This window comes from Sparus aurata, chromosome 14, assembly GCF_900880675.1.
Source record: "Sparus aurata chromosome 14, fSpaAur1.1, whole genome shotgun sequence".
In the NCBI taxonomy this organism is placed as follows: domain Eukaryota; kingdom Metazoa; phylum Chordata; class Actinopteri; order Spariformes; family Sparidae; genus Sparus; species Sparus aurata.
This window is the reverse complement of record NC_044200.1, coordinates 4,698,698-4,716,558: the sequence shown is the minus strand read 5'-3', so window position 1 is coordinate 4,716,558 and position 17,861 is coordinate 4,698,698. Positions and strand designations below refer to the sequence as shown.

General features: G+C 46.2%; 1 protein-coding gene across 2 annotated transcripts in view; it reads left to right on the top strand.

Annotated features, from left to right (window-relative positions):
- The first annotated feature begins 323 nt into the window (after positions 1 to 323).
- The window catches only part of chst11 (carbohydrate (chondroitin 4) sulfotransferase 11), a 91,901-nt gene continuing 74,363 nt past the window's right edge, over positions 324 to 17,861 (top strand). Inside the window, exon 1 of one of the 2 annotated variants that reach the window (XM_030440291.1) lies at positions 324 to 565. In XM_030440291.1, coding sequence (XP_030296151.1) covers positions 463 to 565 — 103 coding nt within the window. In that variant the 5' untranslated portion in view covers positions 324 to 462. Of the gene's footprint in view, positions 581 to 17,861 lie in introns of both variants that reach the window. The other variant, XM_030440290.1, reaches the window with a different exon arrangement.

Below are 17,861 nucleotides of genomic sequence, written 5' to 3'. Positions count from 1 at the left end.
CTTCAGTGTTATTCTGAGTGACCAGAAGAGTAGAGGCTCCTCATGTTCCCACCAACTGAAAGCCGTTTTAAGAATAAGACAGGAAATGATTAGTCTGTTCTGGGTGTGTGTCCTGCAGAAACATCATTGTGTATTCCTGTAGTTCCCTCCTCACAGGAAGAAAAAAAAAAAAAAAAAAAAAAGGTTAACCAGCTGCTTTTAATGCCCCTTGAATAGAGTCGCACATCTGGACGCGCTCATTTGTCTCCGAGCCGGGGGTGTGCCGTCCCTGCGCTCTCCTCCTCCCCCCCTCCCAGCAGCCCGGCAGTGGTACGCTCCTCGCTGGATGCGTTCAGCTTATTGACCGGCGGACAATCCTCATCAGTACCACCAGAGCCCGGAGCTTCCCACAGAACCGGCCCTTTCATTCCCCCCCCTCCCTACACAGAGCGGAGCAGCAGCCTGCAGCCTGTCCGTCCCGTCATGAAACAGACTCTGAGCGAACTGATGAGGATGAGCAGGATATGCCGGATGGTATTTGCCACCTGTTTAGGATCCTTTATTCTGGTCATCTTTTACTTCCAAAGTATGTTCCAACCAGGTAGGACCCTCTTCCTCTCCTCTTTCTCTCGGATGTGTGTGTGTGTGTGTGTGTGTGTGTGTGTGTGTGTGTGTAGCTATGTGTGTTTGATTGTGTGTGTTGATGTATGGCACGTTGTCTGGCCGCCTCCTGGCATGTTGACACATCGATTTGTTCAGACTGTACAGTAACGCGGCGGATGAATAATTGATACTTGTGCCGTGTGAACGCGTAAATCATCCAAGCAGGAGTGCGCCGCCTTCAATCAATCTCTTCTGTGGCGCGATGGCCACACCGCGGATTGATTGTCTTGTTGCGCTTTTTTTTTTTTTTTTCTTCTCGTCTTTTGTTTAGGCGGTCCCCCCATTTTTTCTGCGTGGAAGTTGAAAGGTTTGCGCTGTTTGGGTGCGATTGCAACCAAGCGCTGTTCGTTCGCCTTACCCGCACGCTGATAAAGTGGCACGGAGATGGTAGGGGAGGCTTTTTTTTTTGTCTCCGGAAACGTGGCTTGCGCGATGGGAATCGGCGCACGGACGTCTTGGCACAGTGGGCACCTGCGATCCCTGCAGAGGTCCGGATCGAGAGCGAAGACCCGGCTTTAGTGGCAAAATCAATTTGGAGAAAAAGAAAGCACCTTGAGGGGGAGCGTTTAGGACCGGGGTCCTCTCTAATCTGTGCGCCCTGGGGACCCGTTAAATAATTTATCGCGCAATAAAAGAAAATCCTCTCCATGCCAGCGGGGGTTCCGGAGGGAGAATTTGCATCAAATTATGTTAATTTAAGAGATTTTTTTAAAACATGTTGCTTTGCCAAATCTCCGTTGTATTGAATCACCGCCCCTGGATGTGGTGTGCCGTGCGTCGTACAGCAGCTTCTCCGTGCGCCAGAACCAAAAGACGTTCAGACGCGCAAAGGATCGGACACGTAGAGCGGAACTTACTCACAGAAGCCTACAACAGGTTTACTGTATGTGGTGGAAAAAAGGAAAGGGAAAAAAAAAAAAAGACTTTCCATGACAGAAACTGAATCATTCCTGAGAAGAATGATAAGCCTTTAATGCTGCTATTGGAGACAGTGAGTCTGCCAGGCTCAGTGGGTTAATTCTCCATTATCAAACTGCTCTTGTATTCATTGGTAAGGTGAACGGTCCAGTGACAGACAACTGACTGCACAGGACTGTGTGTCAGTCTGTAGGTGGTGATGATGATGTGAAAGCAGAGGGAAGTGAAACCTTGTGGAGGAATCCCTGCCGCCTCTGAGATGGGGGCCGCTTAGATAGAAGAGGAAACATGAGGTAGCCTACACACAGGACAGGAGCACCATCCACGCCATCATTATTCCAAAGCCATCATGCTGTCACATCTCTGATCGGGAGGCATTTTCCCTCCGGATGCACCGGCTCTGTGTGAGTCACCAGGGCTGCAGCTGGCAGCGGGCACAGCTGAGATTTCTAATCTTCCTACAGAAGCAAAAGAATGGCCATACACCACCTCAGGGAACATATAATAGCGAGGTACATACCTGCTGTATGACTGTAGTTGTCATATATTATTTGTAAAAACACAAGTGAATGACTGTATCGGTGTCTGGAAAGGGTTCAATGAAAGAGTGCCAACCTTTCCCATGTCAGCGGCTGCTGAACAGATCAATAGTTGGACCACTTTCACCCCTTCTGTCTCGTTTTTTTGTTGGTTTTTTTGGCTTTAATTCCACACCCCACTGCGAAATGCACCTTCTTTCTCTTAGATTATACAGTATTACCTCTACCAAGGAGGTTATGTTTTCATTCAGGTTTGTTGGTTGGTTTGTCAGCAGGATTAGACAAAAACTACAGAACAGATTCCCACTCAACTTGGATGGAGGATGTGTGTCTCAGCCCAGAATAGGCCTCATTCGCTTCTGGTGCGGATCCAGATAATGGGACAGATCCGGCAATTTTTTTTTTCTCTCACCTTCTAAAAAACACTGTGAGCCGGTTAATCTCTCGGGGAATTATGCCTGGATCTCAATGAGAAAAATCAGGGGTATTTACATGGCTGGTGTTCATGCGCGAGTGCAAATGGACGCTGATCCTGGATCTAGTGATCTTAAGTTATGTTTAGGAATTTACTGGGCGGTTTGTTATATAAGAATAAGATAACGGATTAGGCTTGACAGAATTAAAAGTACGGGCATTGGCAGAGGTGTGTGCTCTCTTTAGTGCCATTCTACTCTCTTCTTCTGGCTTTAACAAGATCCATGAAGTGGAATGGAATCCCCTTGCCATAAAGTGCCATAAAGCACATTTGAGCAAGGTGACCAATTCAGAAATGAGCATTAAGGGTTGATATTACACCAAATAATGAATATTTCTATGTTGTGTGGGCTCTCCATGAATAAGTCATCCACAGACATGTATTACATTTTAGGCAAATTATTCAGGACCCCGAAGAGAACATCAGGCTTAAGGAGTCCGTTCACCCGAATTACAGAACTTTCACGATAGATACTCCGATACGCAAGTGAGATCATTTGTAACAACTTGGGCGAACCGACCCTCTCCGCACTTAGTAAGGAACCCCACCACCAGCCGAAAGGGGCCTGTAGTTGAATATAATTTAGTTAAGACTGACATAATTGTGTCCTGTAGCAGGAACATCAGACAGAGTGAGACCTCTCCTCTACTGTACATCATTAAATGAGCTTCCAGCCGCGGGAATTGATTGTAAAAAATTGAACCGAGACTCCATTAAACCCCTGTCGAGGACCCCTGGATCCTGCCCTCGCAGTTGTGCCAATCTCCACAGGCATTGCATCAGCTTCTGCCCCGACACACACATACACACTGACGCACACAATCACACACACACACACACACACACACACACACACCCAAGAAGGTCACAAAGTAGATGTTCTATTTTGTTGTGGTGATGACAGGGTGCTGCACACAGGACGCCCTGATTGAAGAGGGAGATGGGTTAAGCAGGGGTGTTTGTGCAGGAGCCGCGATCTAAGTTTCGATGCTGCACGCCGTGTGTGTTTATGCATGATTACACGTGCGAGAGGGAGTAGTGAGTGTGTGCGTGTTCCAGTGTTGTGACTTCTTTCACCAACCGTCTTCTTATCTCGGTCGACTATCTGTTTACCTCCTCTCTGAAACGACTTTATCGCCAATTTAATCTCTCTCTCGCACGCACACACACACACACACACACACACACAGGGCAACATCATGGTTGTCGATCAGATTAAGTACCAGGCAAGCATCACCCTGCTTCAGGCATGTTTAGCCGCCCTGGGAATCCAGTCTGGCCTCCCAGTGTAAACTCTCACCTCTCTTCCAGGACCCGCGGGGTCGTGACCTCTTGTAAAAGAGACTGAAGGAGGGTGTGAGCAGTGGGGGCACCGCGGTACCACACCGTGGCCTCAACCAACACAGACACAAACTGAGCAAGGCTTGAAAAAACACGCAGTAAACTCCAGACTAACAGACTTGGATTTGATGTGTGCACACCGGAGACGTCAGCTTCGCGACCGGAGAGAAACGCCACATTTGGGTTGACTGAGAGTGTGAAGATAGATTTTTTTTTTTCCGAGCTCTGCAATGAATTAATTTTTCACTTCTCATCTTCTCAACTCCCACTGCGACTCACAAGCTCCTCCATCTGCCGTGGACACCAGAGAAGGAACAGACCTGGAGTACACTGTAGCCCGCAGCACTGCGCTCAACAGCAGTTTGAGAGCACGCCAAATTAGATTTAGTTCGGAGTATGCCGCCATTCTAAGTCGAAGCAGAAAGGAGCGTGGCAGCCGTGACAACATTAGTCAAGCCCATTGTACTGCTGTCCCACGTGTGTTAAAGGAACATGCCAACTTGTTGATAAAAATAGTGCAGTCTGCCCACTTACTCCTGATAGTACTGAGCTAAGAATCTGCTGAGATGTCAGAGGTATCTGTCTAAGAGATTTATACTGCCACCCTAATATAATACAGCTCATTTGAATTCCTTTTATGCTGCTCAAACTATTGAAGAATGACTTATGGTCCCAGGAGCAATGTCAGAGCAGGCCGACTGTTTGCACAGTTTGCATCGGGGTGGAGGTAGAATTCTCAGAGTAATCTCTTGGACAAACCTGGACAGATAAAACCAAATCTATCTGCATGGAGGTGATTTGAAGGGACTGATACTCAAATACGCTGCATGCTAAAGCATCAGAGTTATCCAGCAAAGACTGGAAAATTTCGGGGGCCAAACCTCTCATCATGTAATGGTTACCATGTGGCCCAAATCCCTCAAATTCGATGGAGTCCTTGAAGAGTTTAGCTCCAAATTGTAATTGAATATCCACCTTTCGGAAACACCGATTTGACAAAATGACTGCTGGCATCGTAGGAAAACTTGCATTAGAATATTACTCAAGTTATTTAAGACGCTCACTGACAGCAGAGCTGTCTCCCCGCCTGAAATATTGAGTCACTAATTTCAGGCAGCGAAAAAAGCTATTTCCCAAACGAACGCGCAGGGTTTTTGAAAGGAAATGCCCACTTAACAATAGATCCTCTGTGCAGTGCACAGTGCTGCAGACACACACACACACTGTAGGTCATTTTTACCAAATAGAGGTTGTCACGCCTGTTGTTATATATCAGCCAAAAGGGCCGGCTCATTTAGTTTAGCCTCTGCTCGCTGATAGCCGTGAACGGGGACCTGTGCCCCTCCACCTCCATCCCGTCTCCCTGAATTCGCTCTGAGCCTGAGGTTGCCCAGCACCTGTGACGGATCCAGGTCTGCCTCATCAGTCTGAGTCTCTGCTGCTCCTTTTAAAGGCATTGTAGCTGCCGAGATCAGCTTGGCTAATGGGGCAGTTTGCTCTGTGGGCTGCTTGTTTGGTTGCTTTGTGAAGTGCCTCTGGGATATTTTGGAACCTGTGTGTGTGTGTGTGTGTGTGTTGGTGTGTGCTGAGATGGCAGCTCTGTTCGCCCACTGTACGGTGTGTTTTTTTCCTTCTTCCAGACTGTGATTTGTAACCTGCTTGTGCACCCAGGCCTCAAAGTCACACGTTCACATTTCACATTTCCAACAAAGCCCCTGTGCCTCCGGAGCGATCAGCTGTGCCCGCTGACAGACTTGAGGTACCTGATTTGAAGTCCCAACATGATTTTTTTTTTTTTTTTTTTTTTTTACTCCCAAGTGTGGCTGTGTGTGTGTGTGTGTGTGTGAGGGAGATATTTCCATAATGATGGACGAGGAACAAAGCTATGCCAGTTTGAAGCAAGAAATGGGGGAGCACGTGGGGGAAAGAAAGAAAATATTCCTGCCTGGAATTTCTACGGGTAACTCGAAATTCCTCACCTTCATTGGTCTGTGGCCGTAATGCCAGCTGTAAATGATACTGTAGTGCAGAGAAAGAATGCTGAGTCGCCGGGGTCGGGGATCTCCAACCTGGGACCCTGTAATCGCAGAGGTGGGCTCCTATCCTCAAACCTTCCCCATCAAAGTCTTCTTTCCAACAAAATACAGCAAATATGAATGACTTTATTATCACTGTATAATAATTAGGGGTGATACAATATTGAGACCTTTCCTGTCTCCGAGTGTGGTAGAACTCTGAAAGTCTCTATACCGCAGTAAGTAATCAAAGGGTCATCGTCCTGTGTTGATGCGCTGATGTTATCGCACACCAAGGGGGGTCGCTGGGAAACGAGATGACCCAAAATAAGATACTGTGTGTGAAAGCGTCCATGCTGCCGAGTGTGTTTGCGCTTCCCCCATCTCCTATCCCCAGCCATTGTCCTCTGACCCAATGTGTGTGTATTGTGAGAGTGTATCCTGGATGTCCTGTTTGTGTGATCTAAGTGCTAGTGCTGTTTTCCTGCCTAGCTTTGCTGCTAAATCCCAGATCAAACATCCCAGCATCGCGGGGGAGGGGGGGCGATCCCCCGCTATGTTCCACCATAGCATCCCAGATTGGGCCAGCACATACAGTAAACCAATCTGTTTCCCAGGAACGCTTTGGATGGAACAGCTTCGGAAACAGTTTTGAGTCGATGTCACAGAGATACTTCAACATTCATTCGAGTAACAACTGCAGGCACGACAACTTTGATTTTCACTACATTTGCGCAAGGTCTTGACGTTGTGCGGCCCATCTGTTCATCGTTTCAATGCGATTCGAGGTTGTAATAGAGCAGCCTTGTAAAAGTCTAATAATCTGTGAAAAGACACATTCAAAGCAGCTCCGAACAGATTTACCATCTTTCAGATGATTTCTAGCGGCGGATTTTTCGTGTTGCTTTCAGAGCATTCATCTACTTTTCAATAGTCGTCTGGGGTCAACCAGGTTAGAAAACTGGATAGTCGATATCCTGGTCGATAGTTGCTTGCTTTATTTCAGAGAAGTGAGATAGAGGAGAGTGTGGAGGAGCTCCATTTAGTTCAACTGCTTCAGAAATACCCACACCAATGTTTGTAAAGCATTAGCACTGAACCACAACTTGTCATATTCTACCTTTTTTTTGTACTGATTAAACAAAAAAATAGCTCTGTATTCCCCACATAGACGTACGCAGGGAACTCTTCTTTTAACTATTGGGGGAAAGAAAGCCTACATCTGAAAATGTCAACAAATTACAGTCAGTCTGCGAAATCATACATTTTAGTTCACCTCGGGATCACCCGTCTGTCCAGCTGCCACTTCTGCAAAACGAACGCGTGTGATGTGATCGTGACGCCTTGAGACGGTGTGATTCTAAATCATTAAAATGATTCGAACAGTTCATTATCATATACTATGAAAAGAACAGTTCACCCACAAATGAAATTTTAGCCATTATCATGTCAACACATACACAGCATAAACAATATTCCCTTTTTTTTTTTTTTTTTACTACAAGTTGAAATGTGCCGCTGTACTTTGTGAGCTCAACTCATTTACATAATCTGCTGCGGTCTCTCTTAAGATGTATCCGTCAGGGCAACACGGCAGAATCTGGCTTTAGATCATGTGATGTCTTCCCTTCTTCAGTCCCTTCCCGAATCTCTCTCTGAGTAATTCCGAGCAGACCGAGGGTGCTGCTCCGCTGTCTGGACTCGGGGTCAGGCAGCAGCCGGAGGCCGATACTGAGGTCTCCTCATTTACAACACTGAGTTGAGAACCATCTGCATCAGCGTCTGGACTTCATTAGAGAGGCGATGAAAGGGCTGCCACATGGAAAGCGACGTGAACGCACATACACACACACACACTCACACCAACGCATGCACGCCCGCCCCTCTCGGGACCTCGATTGAGACTTAAAGAAGCGTTTGAAAGAAGTTAGCCTGGACAGGAAAGATTTCCATAAGTCTCTCACCTCCTGTGGGCACTCTTGTCTTTGTGAGTATAATTATAGAACACACATCCATACTAACACACACACACACACACATACACACGGCTTTCACAACCATTAAGTCATTAACAGAAACAACGAGATATTATGGCTCAGAACAACAAACGGGCTTATTCTGAAAGGAAACAATGGACAGACACTGTATGCCCTTCAGAGTGATTGAGTGTGTGTGTGTGGGTGTGTGTGTGTGTGTGAGGCCCGTGCAACCTATTTGCTTCCAGCTTTGAATCCCTGATAGCTTCTGTGTGTCATCAACAAGGGTCCCCCTGCCTGAAGGGATTAACACACACAAAGCACACACACACACTCTCACACAGACGTACACTCACCCCGTCCCTCTGAGCAGACACATGCCGGTAGAGTTGCACATGGGAAAATCATCATCACCCCGCCTTCTCTCCCCCCCTTGAAAAAAACCACTGTCTGTCTGGAGAACAGCCGTCTTCTGTGTCTGCGATCGTCCCGAGCTGAGGCCAAGCTTCGCGCGTCTCCGATTGTGACCAAGCAGCGTCACAAAACCGTACAAGTGTGCGTTCCCGTACTTGAAACACTAATGAGTGAGAGGTGCGGTGTGTTCCAGCTCAGACGTCTGCACGTAACAGATGACGGTCTCCCAGATGTTTCGGGGCTTTCTCTCGATCCCCGAGGATCACGTCCGTCTTCTCCCCAGGAATCGGGGGTGGGGGGACGTTAATGATAGGAAATGTCAGCGTCAGCACTGCTGTCCGCGCCTCAACGTCTGCCCGCCACACACCATAAAACGCGTCTCAGGTTGATCGGGTTGCTTAATGCGCGTTTTGATGCGTCTCCATTCCCCTTGTGTTCAGTCGCTTTCCCAAAGACAAAGAGTGGATAGTGCCAAGGAATCCCTGTCCGGGTCATATACCGTACAATCATGCAGTGACAGTTTTACATATCTACAGTATCATGTTTTATTGTGATAGGGCTTGATTGGAAATCTGTGTGTGTGAGTGTGTGCAGGCTGGTTTAAAGCAGTAAACTGCAACATGGTTACCATCTGTCAGACTTCCATGTTCCACACTGACATCTGGCTTGTCTGTGGTTGTCTTTGTGTGTGTGTGTGTGTGTGTGTGTGTGTGCACAGGGGAAAAGGGTGTCTGCTATGAGAAGGAAAAGGGCTAGTACTTAATGGAGTCTCCAAACAAAGTGGATACCGTTTTTTTTATTTTTTCTCAAAGCCGGCAGCTTCAAAGGCAGCGACAGAAATGCAAACGTTAAAGGTTTCAGTGACCAGAAGTCGCACAATGATAGTCAATAAAGAGCCCACTTCTGAGACGTATTTCGTATATTGTGGTTTTTAACGGGTTTAGGCAGTGTGCGTGTGAGCTATTGACGAGTCCTTTCTGTGCTCGCTAGCTGCCGTTGAGGAAACCACCTAACACTGCCCCGTTTGGCGACGGCTTCTGAGCAGAGCAGATGTAATTGTAAAAGATGTACTTGAAAGTCTAACATAAACTCAGGTCTCAAATGCGTTTGAAAGTTGATAACATTTCAGTATGATTGAAAAGATGCCAAGTTCATCTGATCTTTAAGCTATTTTGTGACATTAAGGGGGTGAACAAAATGTTGCTTTTTTTTTACCCTTTAGTTCTTTCAAATGGTATTGTGTTTCCCAAAAGAAGTTAAGGCCTGGTTGTGCAAGCACTGATAACAGCACAACTTCATCAGGGAATCAGTCCTTTCTTCAATGAAATCTGTGTGAACAGATGATTTATTCACGAAGACAAAGGAACTTCGAGCAGCTTTCTCACACAGGTCAACTTTGGTCATCTTGGAGACACGAATCTGTGTAACTGACCAGTTACAAACCAGCAATGATAATGAGAAATGAGTCCAACATGGAAAAAGCTTGTTGTTCAATTACACGCCACGCAAGTTGTCGCTTTATTGCCGAAGTTGGCTTTTCTTTGCATGTAAAAACACGCGGATAATTACAATACTGCTGCTGCATTCTGTGTGTGAAAACATGTACTGTACCTGTTTCATGACATACAATTGTTTGTCTGTGAAAAGTTGAATCCTCACTAACATTTAGTATACAAGTGGAATCTGTGCCACTGGCATCACTGGAAGTAAGACTTTACGAGGCGGAAAACAATGCATTATGCACCAAATATTTATTAATCCACAACAGATAGCGGCCCCAAAATAATAAATCAGTTGATCCCTCTGGAGTCGCATAAAACCACAGACACCAGCTGTGATTTAGCCTTATGAAAAAAAAAAAAATTGCAATTATGTTTTCATGACTTAGTTGTAAAGATTTGTCTCACAGGCTCTTTAAGTATGTCCTTCCTCGTTTGACACATTGTTATATTTGGGGAATGAAAAATGCATTTTTTTTGTACTTGATCATTCAAAATAAGGCAGACTTTGGGACAGTAAATAACCTTTACTCAGTTCTACAGTATATCTTGCCCTTGATGATCTTGAAGTTCTCTGCTGTACCCCTGTGTGTGTGTGTGTGTGTGTGTGTGTGATGCTGATAAGTATACAGTGGTAGTGGAATGGTTCCCTGTGGTCATTATGCACGGTCGCCCCTGTTCGTCTTCAGTCCCCGAGCAGCAGCAGCAGCAGGCACAGATTGGTATGTAATCACACCGCCGCTGCCGATAAATATTGATTTGGTGGTTGGGTTTTAGCCCCGAGCAGTAAGTCGAGAGTGCAAGCGTCGCACGTTAGCCACATTTGGGCATTAATAACAGCAGAGCAGGCGAAGGCTGGGGGGGGGGGGGGCATTTTTAGACAGTGACAAAACTGCTTTCAGACCAGATCATACAGTCAGTGTTTACCTCTGGAGTGCAAGGAGCCAGTGGAGTGTGTGTTTGTGAGTGTGTGTGTGTTTGTGTGAATGCAGTGTGTCTGAGTGGGCATGCAGTATGCCTAAAATAAGACAAATTTGCCTCCAGAGGATAAGGCAACAAGTGTGTGTGTGTGTGTGTGTTTGTGTGTGTGTGTGTGTGTGTGTGTGTGTCTGTGTGTGTGACTGAAATCCCTGTCTATGCAAATGTCAACGTATTGATTTAGGGATTAGGGAAAGAAAGTGTGCACGGTGAGGCATCCAGCTCTCTGACAGTCAACTCAAAACAGTGTACGGTGTGTGTGCTAAAAGAAAAAAGCGTGACAGTGCGTTTGGTGTCCTCGGCTGCCAGATGCACTGTAGACTGTGTGGCGTAAGAGAAGTGAATCATGGCTTTAATTAAGTGGAGGAGGGCTGAGCCGTGTCTCATTTAACGGCTGGCGGAGGAACATTTCAACTCGCCTGCTCTACACCAGCTACTGGGACACTATACTGAACAACTGGGAGGGATTTTCCACTCTTCCTCCTCCTCCTCCTCACACCACCACCACCACCACCTCCTCCTCTTCTTCCTCCAGTCTCCCTCTGGATTTTGACTCATTCTTTTCACCAAAGAAAAGGAATAATCCACCCTCGGTGTACTCCTTAAACACCGCTAAATGTCATTGGTCTGTGGTGTTCTTGCCATTCTCAGAGGGATTTTGTGATGAAGTGCCACACTTAACTTTCTCGGTGTACCTACTTTGTTAAGTGCTGCACCGTGCACTCATTCAGCTGGAGATTTGCTATATTGATCAAATTGATTACATTTGCGACTGATCCGATTTGAGCCTTTAAGTTGACCAGTTTAAACCTAAAAGGTTATTTTACTAGTCTTGAGGAGTATCACACAGCCTGTGAAATCTGTCATAACTTTTCTAATAGTAACATCAGGGGAAATCAGGGGAAATGCATTGTGTCCCCGCTGGCAGTCATGTCTGATTTCTGTTACGTATTGGTATAGGGAATGTGTTGACGTCTCTTTCTTGATGGATTTCTCCCTGTGTGAGTGTTGAAAGCTGGCGTTTGATCACGAGAGGCTGCCACCAAAACCTGACAGCTGATGTCTCCATCTCCATTTTGCCAGCCACTCGCAGGAACCAGAAGGCAAGGTGTATCAGTGAAGCTTTTCAGGCTCTTTGATTGGAAGCAATTTTCCACTCCTGTTGCTGCTTATATCAGTGTCATGACAGGTTTGAGTTCCACCGCCGTCTCTGCTGTGGAGAGCAAAATGACTTTTTCTTCAAAATCGCTGTCGCCACAACTCAAATCTGTTGAGTTTAAGCCATTACGTACAGTTCTGCCCGATTAATTGTGCAACCAAACGCCATTTCCCCCGTCACTCAAAACTCTGAAGCATTTCCCGCATTTCTTCTTTGTCCTCCCTTCCCAATATCCGTCCATCTGGGCACAGTCTCAGGGGAATTTTACCAGCCAGGGTTATTCTGCCAGCGTGGCCAGTTTGGCCCGGGGAGCTGGTGGATGCTGCCACCGGACTTGCTGCAGACTTCACGGTGCGGTGTGGCATGGCAGCGCAGAGCCTGCTCAGCTGGCCGCTCCGACAGAGACTCAAAGACTCCTCTCATGTCCCTCCAAAGGGGTCAGGGCGGACATGTTGGCAGAGCTGAGCAAACAAAACTCTCCTCATCACTGACTCAGCAAGAAGAGGCATACACGTGCACACACACACATTAGCCTCAGCAAACGAAGATGGAGCAGTGGAGTGGTCCGACAAGGCAATCTTGCAGCACAAATGAGCCTATTCTCTCAGAAAGTTAGCCCATTCCCTCGAGAGCGTACATGTGCTCGCGGTAATCTCCCTGTTTGTTGACTTAGGCCCGAAAGCTCGGTCATAAGCTCCCAGAGCATTCAAAATAGAATTCGTCCAGAGGATCATGAATGTATGATATCCTCGTTGGATTTTAGAGACTGTGTTCTGAGGTGGGGCCTTACAAAAGCCTCTGTATCTAGACCACAGAGCCCAAAGGGAAAGATTCATCCTCTGTGACTTTTCACATCCACAACTCATTTCATGGAAATTGAATCAGCTGTGTCCATGAGGAATCGGCCCTCTGCACCATCCTCCGTTGGAATGCCCGATCCCCAACCTTTTTCCGATACCAGTACCAAATTTGTGTCCGTTTATTGCTCCGAACTGAAGTCCTGGCCAGAGAGATTGATGGATGGATGGAACAATGCTTCGGCTGTGCCTGTAGGGTAAAAGTTTGGACAGTCTAACCAAACATGAGTCACTTCCATTCTGGTTGGCGATCTACTGTAGCTGCCTTTTAAGGAATCATTCACCATCTGACTAGTCAGTTTTGTCCTCCTGTAGGCAGAGCACGTTTTGCGTCAGTGCCCATGCCCAATAACGTAGTCAGAAAGGTCCTAAGATTTAATAAAAGGTGTGGGAAAACGAAAATAAAACTTTACTTAATAAAAGAAGCATACTCCACTGTTAAAGATGTTGAAGGTTTTTTGACATTCTTGGACAAAAGGTGTTTTCTTGTGGAGTCAAACTTTGGTGAATCCTGACCCGCACGTTTTTAATTCGACTGACCTATTGCAAACCAGCTATGACACAGCTGACCTCCGACATAATCCATAGTCCATGATGGCAGAAACGCTCGTCTTAGTTTGGTCACACACGCTGTCATTGCCAAGCTTTCAGCACAAACCATTTTGATGTGCTGCTTTAGGGAGTGAGCAGATGTAATTCAACCTTCAGCTGCTTCCTCCTCGTGCCATTCAGTACCAACTTTGAGAGCCATTCAATGCTCAATACCAAGAGGTGTCGCACAAGGAGACGGCTGTATAAACTGACCTACCAGCAGTGCAAATAGGGTAAAAAATGAACCCAACTACCAAATACTCTGCCAATAAGTCTGATCCACAAATAATTGTACAACTTTCTGACACATTTTCCCATATGGACTCCTCTCTCTCTCTCTCTCTCTCTCTCTCTCTCTCTCCCTCTCTCTCTCTCCAAAAAATTCTCAATCCCACCTCCCCTCCAAACCTCTGTGAATGTAGCATCTGTGATGCGGTGTCTGGCCAGGTCATGCCAGGACACACTGTTTCTAAACAGTGCCGGAGGGGGGGGAAAAAAAAGGGCAGGAAAAGAGGGATACGGGGAAATAAACAGAAGGATAGAAACAGAAGAAGCGGAGGACGGCACAGGAAGTTTTGACAGCGGTGGAGAGAATGGAGATCACGCAAGAGAGGATGCAAGACTCCAGAAGACACAATAAGCAGAGGAACAGAAAAAAAAAAAAAAAAAAAGATCTGAGAAATAAGGGACAGTATTAAGTCAGAGCAGACATGTTATTTTCTTTTCTTCAGACAGACTTTTAAGGCTTTAGCTAGTTCTTGGTGGAGCTGATGAGAGCTTCTGTTGTATGCCCCTGATATTGTTAGCTCTGAGAGCCTCAAAATTAGGGCCACATTTTCCCTAAACTGCTTCCTGTCATAAAGAGGATGTTGTTTTTCCTCCTTTTGCTCTGTTGCTCAACCTGTTTTCTCTTTGACTTTTCTGAGCGCAGATAAACATGGTGGAAGCGATTACTCGCTGGCTATCGCTCCCGCCATCTGCTGTGTCAAGACACTAATTGCCAGAACAGATCAAAGATTCGCAAAGGTGTAAAATGTGTAAAAATGACTAATTTACTTTAAAGAAAGGAGATCCTCCTCTTCCGCGACAGCTCTCCTGCGTTCAGACCGCGCTTTTTGTCACCTTTTTTGCTGATTGGTCTGCAAAACTGCGGCCATGGCCAGAGCAACGTTTCTTTTGAAGTGCTCCTTTTTCTACCTGATGGTTAAGAGGATTAGTTTGACATTTTGAAAAATGCACATATTCACTTTCCTGCCCAGAGTTTGATTAAAATATCAAAACCACTTTGCATTGTGAATGCAGTTAGAGCCAAGAGGTAGCTTAGTTTGGTATCCATTGCAAGCACATTTGGCCGGGCTGAATCGAACCGAGCTGTGCTGATTTGCTTTTCCGTTTCCAGTTTCACCGTGCCGAGTTGAGCCGCGCCGCGCCTCCGAACAGGCCCGCGATGACGTCTCTCGCGACTGCAGCCGACCTGTAACAAGCACCTGTCTCCCCCTCAAATCGATACTCAACTCACGTCCGTGCAGGAAACCTGAGGGAAAAATGTTTATCTCTCTGGTGAGATTACTTGGGAAGCGATTATGGGTGATACTTCCAATGCTACCTGATTTCTCCTCTTGTTCTGTGATGAAAAAATAATGGACATTTGTGCTATGCTAGTGGATTTCCCTTTAAAAATGTAACTGGTAGACCTCACTGGATATGCATCCTGCGATTTACAGAGGCTGCTGGATGTGTTCGGTGTTCTCTAGTGATAGCCTCTCTTTGCAGTAATTATACTAATCTCTCTCTCTAAAATGAGTGTACTTATGTCTTGTTGACATGAAAACGCGACAGTACACGTAGCACCTTTGAACGACAAGTTGTTTGTGAGCCTGCTTACCGTACTGGACAGTCCGAGGCTCCAGCCAAACCGCATCCAGACAAGCATAGCAGAACGTCATAATGCCAGAGGGTTAATGACAGCCGTCTCTACTGCAGTCTGCCCTCTCTGCTCTTCCCTTTCTTTCTTCTTCGCCTCTGTCTCTCCGACGTCTGTGACATTTAAAATACCGCCTCGGCATTCTGTGTAAATGGTGCAAAAAATAGAACGGGGGCGATTGTTGTTCCCGACTCTGAGCTGGCAGCGGCGGTAGCAACGGAGCCAAATCAACATCAGTAATGCCGGCAGTATATGGGACAGAGGTGGGACGTGTTGGAAGTTAGCAGTTAATAGCTAACTAAAATGATTTGTGCAGCAAAAGAAAAACAGGGGGGAAAAAAACACCCGGGGCTGCTTACCCTGTGAGTACAGGATGGGATCAACTGCCATTTATACCAGGCGCAGTCAAAGATTATTGCCGTGTTAAGGCATTGTTCCGAAAGTGCTGTCAGACATGTGCGTGAAGCGTAACACCAGACACCGAAGCTGTCGGGGTAACACATCACACCTCTTTTACTAGCGGAACTCTGGCCCACATGAAGAGTCATCAGTGAGGCAGTATCGCCCCATCCTCTATGTTTAACAGGCTATAGTTTAGCATGGCTTCACTATAGGAATTTGGCTTCTACGACCCTTCTGCACTTGCTGCAAATACTCTCCCTCTCAACCATAAATTGATATTTTGGATCACAGAGGCTGCTGCATGATTACAGAGCGCGAGTCGCTGCATTCAAGGCAGTTCAGCGTGCTGGCTCTCTCGATAAAATCAACACTACACCAGCCATTTTTACTGACGCTGAAGCAGAATAGTAATACTCCATCTAAGATCTATCTGTTGAATACTAAATAATCAGCCCCAGCAGTTACATTGGATTCCAATAGTGACTCATCGTGAGAGATAAATCACTGCCGAATCACTGCCAGGAGGCAATAAAATGTCTATAGAACTTGAAACCTGAAAAACAAGCTGCAGGAAGCTCAGCTGGAAGTGATACATTTAGTGTTTTATCGGCGACGCTGTCATGCAGAAGAGTGCAAGACAGAATGGGAAGGAAGTAAACCAGGCAGACGGGGAAAGCGTTCAGGATTTATAAGCTCTCAGGCAGGTGCAGGTTCCGGATTTGATGGTTAAGGTTCCAGGTTCAAGCATGGGAGCAGCCAAGGTTTCAGCCTGGTATATTGCAAGGCTGATAAGGGAAAGAGGAAACGGAGCAGGTCAGGTGATGACAAAAGGTGGGGAAGGGGGGGAAAGTCCGAGAGCATCTGCTGAATGGATGGACGACAGCGGTACAAGGAGCAGGAGAAGTGAGTGCGGCTGAAGGTTCTCTTTGTTAAAGAAGCCAAGACGACTGGAACGTACTGAACAAATACAGAGTATGTGGACTTCGATGATCTTTTCTGGGAAGGAGATGACATACAGTGTTACGATACGGAAACACTAGGGCTCCAGGCCACATACAGACGTTTTTGAACTGAAACAAATTGTCACTCGATAACAAATCAACCAGCAAGGTGTTTTTTTTTTTTTACATGTTTGAAGCACACATTTATCTATTTCAGCTTGTCAAAGATGCGTTTGTGCTTTTCATCTTTGCTTTCCGTGTCAAAAAACTGAATACCTTGGGTTTTAGACTGTCGCTCAGATCAGACGAAGAATTTCAATATGTCAGCTTAAAGCGGAAACAGACAAATTCAGCCCAAATCCTAGCATTTCCATATGGTTTTATTGTTGCTGCAGCTGTTGCGAAAGCGACTGGACCGCTTTCTGTGTTCCTCAGAGTAGCAACTACCAACAGCGCGGATTCATTGATTTAGACTATAAAGGAGATATGAAAGCAGATAGAAATGGTGCCAGGCTGACTGGATTGCCGTCATTTCCTGGGAGCACTCATGCCCAATGGCAGACCAAATTGCACAGTGAAGGGAACCAATCGAAACACTGATGGCCGTATGATTTTATAACCATTCCATTGTGCAGTCATCATTTACTTCTGAGTAATGATGAGTTAAAGCAAAAAACGTGATTGCCAGTTTAAGTAAGTCAGTGTAACCTTTGTCTCAAGCCCAGGGAGTGGGTATTTGATACAAAGTGGATAAAGTGAAATAGTAACATAACAGGGATGTAACTCAGACCAAGTCTGAGTGGATGGAAAGGTATTTACCTATAGCTAATACTATGGTCTGACATAAATGGTCAGACACTGGTATGAATTCATTAATCTGCACCATACTGGTTTTTTTTTTGTTTTTTTTTTGCAAAACTGATATTGCTTTCTACTCCCATCCTCCCCTCGCTCACCCTCTGGCTTTTCCTTTCCTTTCTTCTCCTCCTCTCTTTGATCCTGATCCTCTTCCCTCCCTTTTCCTCATCCTCGCCTCTCCTGTGGTCGCTCATTTTGTAGCCCAGGTGCTTTCACCAGGCAGCCCGGGAGAACCTCAAAGTAATCTGTCACTCTCAGCCAGAGAAGGCCCATCTGTCCTCTGCTCGGGTTGTGTGTGTGTGGGAGAATCGTATATGTACCCAAAGGTTATC